General features: G+C 36.8%; 1 protein-coding gene across 2 annotated transcripts in view; it reads right to left on the reverse strand.

The window, feature by feature from the left end:
* Positions 1–11,705, reverse strand: part of LOC115244147 (receptor-type tyrosine-protein phosphatase kappa) — a 69,525-nt gene that overhangs the window by 45,360 nt on the left and 12,460 nt on the right. For both annotated transcript variants that reach the window (XM_029821568.1, XM_029821567.1), the window contains exon 2: positions 10,668–10,944. In XM_029821568.1, the coding sequence (XP_029677428.1) occupies positions 10,668–10,944 (277 nt within the window). The remainder of the gene's footprint in view (positions 1–10,667; positions 10,945–11,705) is intronic.

The following is an 11,705-nucleotide window of genomic DNA, read 5'->3' on the forward strand; positions in this document are numbered from 1 at the left end:
AATAGTAATTATATATAATATATATCCGCACATAATACATTGTTATATTTAGATCTATTTAACCCATTTTTATGTTTTTTATAATATAATAATCTTTTAAAAGACAGATATATAACTCTTCATATTTTTAAAAACGATTTTTTGTGTTTATTTGATTAAAATATATAGGATTTTATTTGAAAAAAAATAAATGTGCACAGGGAACACGAACAGAACAGACACGCATATACAAAATAGAGTTAAATAAACGTTTCGACGAATTAGAAAACTACTTTAGAGTATTATATTTTTTCAATAGTTGATATGATCAAAGGTAGAAAAACATATAATGTTTTTACATATCACAAGCGGGAAATACGCAAAATCATATATCGGAATGAGACCAGGAATAACAGGCTATTGTGGATTACGAGCACTCTCGGAGCGAAAATTATAAAGTTACGAGCGACTCGTGAAAAGTTAAGATGCACTTCACAATGAGAAAACGTCTTGAATTTTATCTTGTAGAGAAACCGACGTATCCAAGTAATATTCAAGAGAGATATCTGTCAGGGTAAGAGAGAAACAAAGAGACAAAGAGGGAGGAAGATAAGAAGTGAAAAGGAGATTATGGATCGACTTATGATGGGAAAAGGGAAGGGAAAAAGGATAAAAACCTTTAGCTTTAGAAATCGCGGTTTTCGCATAGAAAGGCAAAATGCTCTCTTTCAACGAAGAGAGTTTTTAATTGACCCTTTGTTGCTGGTCCAAGCGAGGTCTTTCTATCGGAAATTGTAAGCGATTCTTGGGTTATTGTAGACATATATACAGGATGAATCAAGAAGAAACCCATGCTCATTTTTGTAATGTTAAAAAAAAATAATACTCGCTAATAGAATTAATATTATGAGATAATAGCGTGATTTCGTCGCGTAAGTAAAAAAAAAATTCCAAATCTATTATATTTTTCGGCTTCTATGTGAAAGTTTAAGATGAAAAAAATTATTAGAATCAATTTCTTTCTCATTTTTAAATTAATATATCACGGTATCCATATATGACAATTGTTATCCATGCATAACAATAAGCAACACGATTTTCGTGAACTATATAATGTTATCAATTCGTAATTCTTTAGTTTTTCATATTTATTGAACATGGGTTTCAATTTTTCATATTTATTTATATGATCGCAACAAGATTAATATGACGAAATATTCCTTAAAAAAAAAAAAAAAAAATTGTCTGATAAAATTACATTTGTAGTTAGCCGCAAATTGACCAGGTTAGTGCGCGCGCTTAAATGAAAACATAAAGTCACACGATAAATTCGTTCCCATGAAATTTGCTCGTATCCACAGCACCTTCAGGCTAGATTAAACGATCGAATTACGCTTGTGCGCAATTTAATTTGATTTCGCAATCAGCGGCTTTATTATCGCGCGCGCGCGACCGAGCAGGGATCAGAATTTACGATCGAAATTGTGCACGGATGCAACGTGATATGTATGTTTCATTTCGCGATCGCTCGATACGATTCGATCAATTATCGATGGACGTGTACATATATATCCATTCTTGTCGCTATATATCCCAATCGATATAGTTTATTAATAGCGATAAGCGAGCTTGATTAAAGTTCTTCTGCTATTTCCTCTTTCTCTGTCTCTCTTTCTGTTAAATACATATGGTATATATATACAGAGTTTTGTAACTGATAATATAAGAAAAAAAGGTAATGATTCTATATAAAAAATAAGTCAAAAATTTAAAATAAAATTTTTTTATACAAGGATTTATTTTCGAGAAAAATAATATAAAAATTTGAAAAATAAAAAATAAAGCTTTATTTGAAAAAAAAAAATTATTATATATTTGTTACGGGACATTTTGTATATGAATATATAATATTTTTACATATTTAATATAATGAAATATATGTTATTGTTTTCCATTAAAATAATGTTAGTACACTATTATTGCGCAACTAATACATTTCCGACACTCATACATTTCCAAATCGATATTGGATGCAATGACTCGCTCTGGCATTTAAAACTGAAATATATCAATAATATTGTTTCATAGCGACAATCTAACATGCAGAATCTGCATTACAATTATTGAAGTTCGTTACATTGAACGCACGGGTTGTTGAACGTCTATACTCGTGCACTATTGCAGCCGCGGTTGCTAAAGTCTGGCAAGTACAATGAACTAAACTGTGTGTGGACATAGCCGCGGCAATGAACATAGATGCCTCGACTTCCGTGAGTTCGACGGGACAATTCTACGCACACACATACACATGTATATCGACGCGCACACCGTCTATATCTTGTCATCGAACGCGCGCAACTCGGTATCAACTTCCTGTATTCGTTCGATATTACGTCTACCGCACGAATATGTATCTTACATCTGACGCTTTGTTCGTTGGGGAAGATATCGATTACTGACAAGAAAAATTCTCAGGTATTCTATAAAGTTCGTAGGGGTGAGTTCTGCAACTTTATCGTCAACCGCATGAAAGTTCGATAAAACAAGAACCATGCGCGAAATCTATTAACGCCATGTAGATAGAAGAAAAAATGGAAAAAAAGAGAAGATATCCCCCTTTTTTGCAGCTTGTTTCTGTAACAAATTGCATTCGCGACAGTTAATAAAATATAACGTATTTTTTTTATATTCATAAGAAAGAAAGAGAAAGAGTTTGATTAATTAATCAGCGATGTACTATTGTAATCTTGCCGAGTCTTTGAGAGATGACAAACATGAAATATTATTTTACATGAACGTCCATTTGAAATTCGTATCGAGCGCTTATCGCATTTGCACCGGGGATGCAAATAAACTTCCTCCCAGCCTCAATTTTCACCGTCGTGACAATCGGTGAAAACGTCTCGTCGATGGGATGGCGAGCACCGGCCATTATGTCGGTAACGAACGACTCCGAGCTTCGGGTATTATGCAGCAATTGGCCTTACTTGGCGCCACGACAAGTTTGCATTTAGCATTGAGCGCCGACAATGTGACACCGACACACACTCACACATGCAACCATACACATACACGTTCCACCGGGATAGGCAGATAATATAGGTGTATGCCTTTCTCTCTCTCTCTCTCTCTCTCTCTCTCTCTCTCTTGGAAATTCCGCGTTACGAACGCGCCGAGAATGCCGGGAATGCGCGACTCTTTCTGCCGAGCTGCCGAAAGGCAGAATGGCAGAATGCACGAATAAAGCGTGAGATGCCGCGCGCCGTAGGTAGGTAAATATAAACGAGCGGTCGCGGGCTTAACGACCATCCGCAATTCCGCAAAGAGCGAGAGAGGAAAAGAGAGAGAGAAAACTAGCAACGAGAATGAAACGCACGTGGGAAATGCATCTCGTGGCAAACGTCGTCGAATGACGGTACTACTTTCCTCATTTTGAGAAAAACAACGGGGTTCACGAAGGGATGTTCGACATTAAAAAATTTTATCCCCGCGTTATAAGCGGAAAAAAAATCTTACATAAATGTGACACCGACACACACTCACACATGCAACCATACACATACACGTTCCACCGGGATAGGCAAATAGTATAGGTGTATGCTTTTCTCTCTCTCTCTCTCTCTCTCTCTCTCTCTCTCTCTTGGAAATTCCGCGTTACGAACGCGCCGAGAATGCCGGGAATGCGCGACTCTTTCTGCCGAGCTGCCGAAAGGCAGAATAACAGGTGGCACGAATAAAGCGTGAGATGCCGCGCGCCGTAGGTAGGTAAATATAAACGAGCGGTCGCGGGCTTAACGACCATCCGCAATTCCGCAAAGAGCGAGAGAGGAAAAGAGAGAGAGAGAGAAAACTAGCAACGAGAATGAAGAGCACGTGGGAAATGCATCTCGTGGCAAACGTCGTCGAATGACGGTACTACTTTCCTCATTTTGAGAAAAACAACGGGGTTCACGAAGGGATGTTCGACATTAAAAAATTTTATCCCCGCGTTATAAGCGGAAAAAAAATCTTACATATTACACTAAAATAATCAACCGCGAGACATAAATGTCGATAGACGCGGTCGGGTGTTATTCTATGATGATTGTGCGAAATAATCGTCGTGTACCACAGCTATAGTGCGGCGCAACCTTAACCGGCTACGATTTATTTATAAAGCGCTCTTGAAGCCGCATACACACATTGGCGAGAGAAATATATTTTCGTTTTATCTCGACGTCCTAAATACAAACGTTCCGCAAAACTTCGGCAGATGCAGAGATGTGCGCCCGCGCGGGAAATTTTCGCTGCCGAGTTATTTTTGCTAGTCGGTTTATTTGACGCGGCTATCCGTCATCACATCGATCGGATAGAGATCCAATCACGCCCGGTAATCAGAATTACCAATTTGCAAAGAGAATCGATCGATCTTACGGGGTAATGTACGCACGTCGAGCATCGTAAGACCGTGAGCCGACAATTTCCGGCGAAAGATTATTCGAAAGAAAATTTTCTCTCTCCGAGTCAGATTTATTACAAATTTATATTTCGATGAAAAATCTGCCAAGCGTAACATGCAAATTTCAGGAAAGTCATAATAAAGAGTAAAAAAACAGTTAATCAAAAGAATACTAACATAAAATGATAAAATATATACATGATTTTATCATTAAAATTTCGTTAATACATTTTAATTTTATTGCGTTATATAATAATTATATAATAATATAATTTATATAATAATATATCATTATATAATAATATATCAGATCAATATCTGTATAATGTTTGAGATAAATTATTTGTTCTATCAAAACCAGGTGATCAAGAGACCTCATGGTATTTAAAATTTTAACAGAATAACAAAAAAGGAGGCATATACACACATATATTTACATACATACATACATATATGTATACAAGGTGGGAGCGTTTTACGTTCGCATATTCTTCGTATCTGCCATTTTGGCACAAAATAATTGTTTGTCACGCACATTTTTCCCTCTCTGTCATTCGCAGATGGATATCCGATGGGCTTGTTTTCAGCCGGTATCACACCGGGGAAAATGGATTAATAGGCTTCAGGGGACCGCACGGGCATTTAGTCAGGATAAATTCTCTCGTTTAAGCGGATGTGCAAATAAAATCCTATATCAGTTATTGCGCCCAACGCATCGTTTACTTCGTGTCACCGATGGAACATCGTTTGACCGTGTAATATGCATCTCCGCGTATGATTATGTGGCCGACTCGATATCCGATAATAATGCAATAATTAGATTGAGTTTACTCGCGTTGTTTGTATTGAAGCTACAGAGAATTGTTTGTCGGTAAATTATCTCTTATATATCTATGCTAATATAGTTCGAGATATAATATATCGACTATACGAAACAATTCAATTAAAAAGAAAAAAAATGGGAGAGAGAGAGAGAGTGATTATTTCCCGCAATTTTTTTTTATGTTGATTATGATTCCGATCTTTTAAAATTGCTCTATCATGTCCCAGTTTTGAGAAATTCGCGGTTGAGAAATAATGTACCTCAAATTATTATACTTTCCTATATTCTTTTCTATATCGAAAAGTTTTTTTATGTTAAAAAATTAATTATTAATTTAATAATTAAATTAGTAATTAATTTCTTGGTGAACTATTAATTATATTTACACGCGGATCCATTGTTCCCTTTAAAAATTAATGATAAAACTTTTCCGCATGTCAATAGAGACCAACATAAATTTTTTGTCCACGTAAACTTTCTTCATCTAGTATGTTTGTTGGTGTTGCAGAAAAGATAAAGAAAAGCACGGATGCTTAATCTACCTTAATAGTTCTCCCAACTTTGTTAAAGAGCTTCCTTAAAAAAAAATCTCGTCAGGAAACACGATTTGTTCGTGAAATGCATAACATATGTATATTGAAAGCTTGCTAAGAGGTCAAGTGCTTCAACAAATTCCAGTCTCGTCGTCGTCGTCGTCATCATGCAATGTGGCAGTCATCATGTTCGCACCTCGTATCCGGTTCACGGACGTAAGTCGGATGAGTCAGCTCGGAAAAGCATCGTTTTATTTCCGTTGCAAAAGAAGCTCGCCCCCGGCGACGACGACGACGACGACGACGACGCTAAGGCACAACGCTCTCGTGGCAGTGGGTCGCTCGCATTTGTGTCAAGATCAACTAACTTTGTTCGTCGTGTGACAGCAGCATCACACCGCCAAATGTTATGCGATTCGGTGTGTGCATGGGAGAGAGAGAGAGAGAGTGATTATTTCCCGCAATTTTTTTTTATGTTGATTATGATTCCGATCTTTTAAAATTGCTCTATCATGTCCCAGTTTTGAGAAATTCGCGGTTGAGAAATAATGTACCTCAAATTATTATACTTTCTTATATTCTTTTCTATATCGAAAAGTTTTTTTATGTTAAAAAATTAATTATTAATTTAATAATTAAATTAGTAATTAATTTCTTGGTGAACTATTAATTATATTTACACGCGGATCCATTGTTCCCTTTAAAAATTAATGATAAAACTTTTCCGCATGTCAATAGAGACCAACATAAATTTTTTGTCCACGTAAACTTTCTTCATCTAGTATGTTTGTTGGTGTTGCAAAAAAGATAAAGAAAAGCACGGATACTTAATCTACCTTAATAGTTCTCCCAACTTTGTTAAAGAGCTTCCTTAAAAAAAAATCTCGTCAGGAAACACGATTTGTTCGTGAAATGCATAACATATGTATATTGAAAGCTTGCTAAGAGGTCAAGTGCTTCAACAAATTCCAGTCTCGTCGTCGTCGTCGTCATCATGCAATGTGGCAGTCATCATGTTCGCACCTCGTATCCGGTTCACGGACGTAAGTCGGATGAGTCAGCTCGGAAAAGCATCGTTTTATTTCCGTTGCAAAAGAAGCTCGCCCCCGGCGACGACGACGACGACGACGACGACGCTAAGGCACAACGCTCTCGTGGCAGTGGGTCGCTCGCATTTGTGTCAAGATCAACTAACTTTGTTCGTCGTGTGACAGCAGCATCACACCGCCAAATGTTATGCGATTCGGTGTGTGCGTCTCTCATATGCACCGGTTTAAAAATATCCGAGATGCGCCGCTACTCTTTATCTCGACACATTCCCGCGCGCTTCTTTCCTTCCGAAGTTCGAATAATTCGTAAATCGAAGCCTAACATTTTCGACAAACTCGATTGAGTGATAAACATTAGAGAGATAACTTGCTTTTGTTTTAACATTTTCAGAGTGTTGCATATTAATTTCGCGTCATATATTTAGGGCTTTTAAAAAATTTTTTAAAACACGTAATTTATTAATTATAATTTAGTATTTATACTAAATTTTTTGGGAGGGGAAAAAGAATTGCCGAGAATTATTATAAAGCATATCAGTTACAATTAGGGAACAATATGTAATTTATCATGCAAGCCGCAATATAAATATTCATGATTTGATTCATGTTTAGTGAAAAGTAAATTAGAATAAAACTATTTTTTCACTTAAAACTGCGGAACATTAAAGCGTTATCTTTCTCTCTTTTTCTTTTTCGCAGAACATCTGCGATTTAATCAGAAATATATGTCCCCCTTACGACATAAAATGGAATGTCGCACACGTGTCGTACGATTTCAACATTCTCGCTCGCTCCGCGCGAGAAAAGTTTTCATTACAAGGTTGTAAAAATGCATGAAGCCGTTTACAATGCTCAAGGGCGCTTTCATACCTCTGAAAATAAAGCCGATACGAGACATTTAACCCGTTTTTCTTACTATATTCTTCAAATTGTACGAGACGCATCGGCACGTTACACCGATGAGAAATTAGTCGTTTTGGATAATAATAAAGAGCCGGCTATCACACACAATTTAGTCATTCTAGATGCGTTTTTGATGCAATGTTTGCGTAGGATTTTCCTTATTCTATTTTTTCCTTGTATTATTTGCATTAAGGAAATCCCATCATTTTCCGGGGAACATTCTGTCGTATGAAAGTGAAAAATACACGTCAAGAAGCATGATACAATTGAAAATATATAACTGGCAGTGTTATTGTCTCAAACAATGATTAACGTGTCTCGGCCACATTGTCCACTCGAATAAAATGACAACTCCATTCACGTGCATCGACAACCGGAAATGTTTATTCATCGAAAAAAATAACGCGCGTAAGCCTTCTTTACGAGGAAAGCGAGAAAATATAAATAATTCGTTATCCGACTAAACGTAAGCTTTAACGTTTTTTACAGCCTTTTTTTTTTATTTACCGACAATATATAACGCTCGATCGGTCCTTAATGACCCATTAAAGTGCTATCTACCCGTTGTGGATGAAGGAACGCCCGCGTTAATTGGTTTCTCGCGTGACGATGGCAGGTGTCAAGGCAGATACGTCATTCGTCTGATTACACCTGAGGATAAACAGCCTTCCCGCCTCTTTCACTATCTCTCTTTCTCTCTTTCTCTCTACACTTTGGATAAAATTTCTGGCGCCGAATGCTTATCTTCCCGCACGATTCAGTGATTCAGTAAAGACACTATTAAGGTATAACAAATATACTCTAGCTATTCTCACAAACAATTGACTTTATTGACAATGTAATTCTAACGCGCATTTTGTCTCTTTGAATCAAAGCCACCGCACGAATTGTAAAACATTTGGAAATTACATTAATCGAAGTTAAATCGCAAATATTTGCACTGTGTTATTATTACGATTTGTCTTTGTGATAAATTAGTTGTCATGTTATTTCTATGAATTCTTCCACCCGCTGTATTTATTGAAAATTATTATTTTCCTTTCGATGATACTCAATAACTGATTTGCTGTATGAAGGGACTTTTATATGATTTAAATAATGTGTATTAAGAGCGATGGTCCATTCCGTTCGAGAAAGCTTTGCTACTCGATGTTCGCGTTACATACTTCACATACGGAATTCAAAAAGATATCTCAGACCGTCATTACGGATGTGAATCACGAGGCAGCATGCAAGCTAGGATTACCGATGTGTACATATTGACTTGCTATGAAGGGACTTTTATATGATTTAAATAATGTGTATTAAGAGCGATGGTCCATTCCGTTCGAGAAAGCTACTCGATGTTCGCGTTACATACTTCACTTACGGAATTCAAAAAGATATCTCAGACCGTCATTACGGATGTGAATCACGAGGCAGCATGCAAGCTAGGATTACCGATGTGTACATATTGACTTGCTAACGATGGCATTTGCTATTCAAATCGAGCGAGATCCACCGCATATATCGGTGAAAAAATATCGAAGGAGCGCTTTAAAATCCGGTGAAACGTTAATTATTACCACCCGAGAGGATTGTTCATAAAGATACCATAATTATGATCTTTCCGACAATATTGCTGAACAGTTTTACGGCATAGCTCATTTTTCAAACATTTCCAAATTGAACGGCGAGTTTCTTTTTTGCGATCTCAAGCGTTTCACAAAATCTCTAATAAATCGCGAAAATCCTCAGAGTTACGAGAATTTTCGTCTTTTCAGTCTCTCGAAGATTACCCTAAGTTTTAGTACGAAAGTCTCGAGAGTTCCGAAAATATTTAGAGTACGTTGAATCTCTTCTCGAGAGTCTAGAGTTCGTAATCGGAAGACTAGCGAGAATATATAATGCCATAGGAGCTTCGATTTTCTCGGTTTGTGAACAAAACAAAGCAAAGTTAAAGCTTGGAAATTTAAAAAAGTAGAATGAAAATATTTTACAAGAGATATCCGCTCGCCAGCTGATCGTTGCGAGGGAGAAAGAGAATTTAACTTTTTCCTTTTTTTTTTTTTTGTATTCGCGAGATGCAAAATGCGAACGGAAAAGTTTTGTAAAACGCCGGCGATGAAACAGTCAGCCCGACGCTAAAAGCTTCTAATACACCTCTAAAGGCCTCGAGAGAGCGTTTCACAGCTTCATTGAATTATGCGCTTGATGTTCTTCACCGAGTGTCAATTGCGCAGTCGTTAAGTGAAGCCTTCAGATTCTCCACGGCCTGAATGCATAAAATTTATTTCGACGTAACGTTGAAAATGTATTTATGACACCGACGCGGAAATCTGTGCAATTTCAGCGCGACAATATGGCGCGCCGTCTCTCTCGTATTTACGAAGATAATGCAATACATCATTTCATTCGATTACAATGAAACATTTATTTTTCGTTCGCCGCTTTATTGTATTATACTTTATTCGTGACGATTTCATAGCTAGAAAAGAGTGAATTTAACGTGCTGATATGAAAAATATATAAAGCACATACGTATATAGTTAATATCGCGTGCGCGATGATTCATTGTCAATAATTCTTCGCGTGGCAATAATTCATTAATGAAAGTATCATAAAATGTCAAAAACCGCGGATTCGGATTTTCCTTTTACAAACTATCTAGTAACACTGCGATCGAAATTATCGATATCAGCGTCAAATGTTTTCCCTTTTTTTTTTTTTATCCATCCTTCGACTCGTGCAAATTTAACAATTCGTATAAATGCGAAGGCGTTTAGCTGACGCGTAAATCGCAAGATAACAAAGAAGAATAAGGGGAGGAAAATTGAAATGTCTCTCTTTAGATTTTCTATCCACGAAATCCGTCTCTCAGTCATTAGTATTGTCCGGGATTAACTCGGAGCCAGATGGGGGCGTGATTCATTAAGTAGAACGGAATTGAGTAGTCGACTCACCGAAGGAGATGAGGCCGCTGTTCAGCATAGACAACTTGATCTGACTGGGAATGGAGGCGAGACTCTGTCCGGGATTTAGGTGACGCTTTCTGGGCGGTTTCTCCGGCGCCCGGGGCGCGCTTCTGCTTCTGTGATGATGATGGTGCTTCCTGTGCGAGTGGGAATGCGAATGGGAACCGGCGGCAATCGAAGTTGCACCCGTACGATCGGAACCGACACTGCTCAAACCGAGAACGCCACCGCCAACGGTCGACTGCGTTCGTAGAGACGACATATTCTGTAAAAAAAAAAAAATCAACAAAGGGAACAAAATTAATAAAATTATAAATTATATCTATTTAGATTGATACTAAAACGTATATAGATATACAAAACACAGGTATTTACACACGAGCGAATAACAGAGAAAGTGCACACAAAAAATGAAAGAAAAAATAATTTATTTAAAATTTAAATTTTATTTGTTTATTAGAAATAATAATTATCTCTCTACTTTATTTTTAATTTCGAAAGATTTTTTAAATTCTGTGTATATTTGTAACGATATTCTTATTCTTTAAGATTATTATTTATAAATTGATTCTTTTATACGCAATTGATTAGATGACGTTAAAGTAGCACAGAAACATTTCATAAAGTTAAAGTAAATAGTAAATAATTACAAATAAAGTTTTCTAGTTTGGGTTTGGAAAATATAGTTAAAAGTATATAAATGATATAAATACATTAAAACCTTCACACAGTTACAAGTATACTAACCGACAATTTACTACATATATATTCCTTGCCGTTCTCCTGCGAAAGGCAAACATAAAAAAAAAGATATCGAATAATAATCCTCCTTCAATATTTACATCCGGACAGCTTGTATATCTGAGGGTATGTATGACGTTAAGCGGCGATCAACAATGTTTGTATGTCATATACACTGTTCCCCGAAGGATTATCATTGTCCTCGTTACGATCCTGAAGCATACCGAGCGACGCGTAAGCATGCTGACTGGGGAATGTAGGGACACATATGGGGAACATATATTT

This window comes from Formica exsecta, unplaced genomic scaffold, assembly GCF_003651465.1.
Source record: "Formica exsecta isolate Colony F162 unplaced genomic scaffold, ASM365146v1 scaffold80, whole genome shotgun sequence".
Lineage (NCBI taxonomy): Eukaryota > Metazoa > Arthropoda > Insecta > Hymenoptera > Formicidae > Formica > Formica exsecta.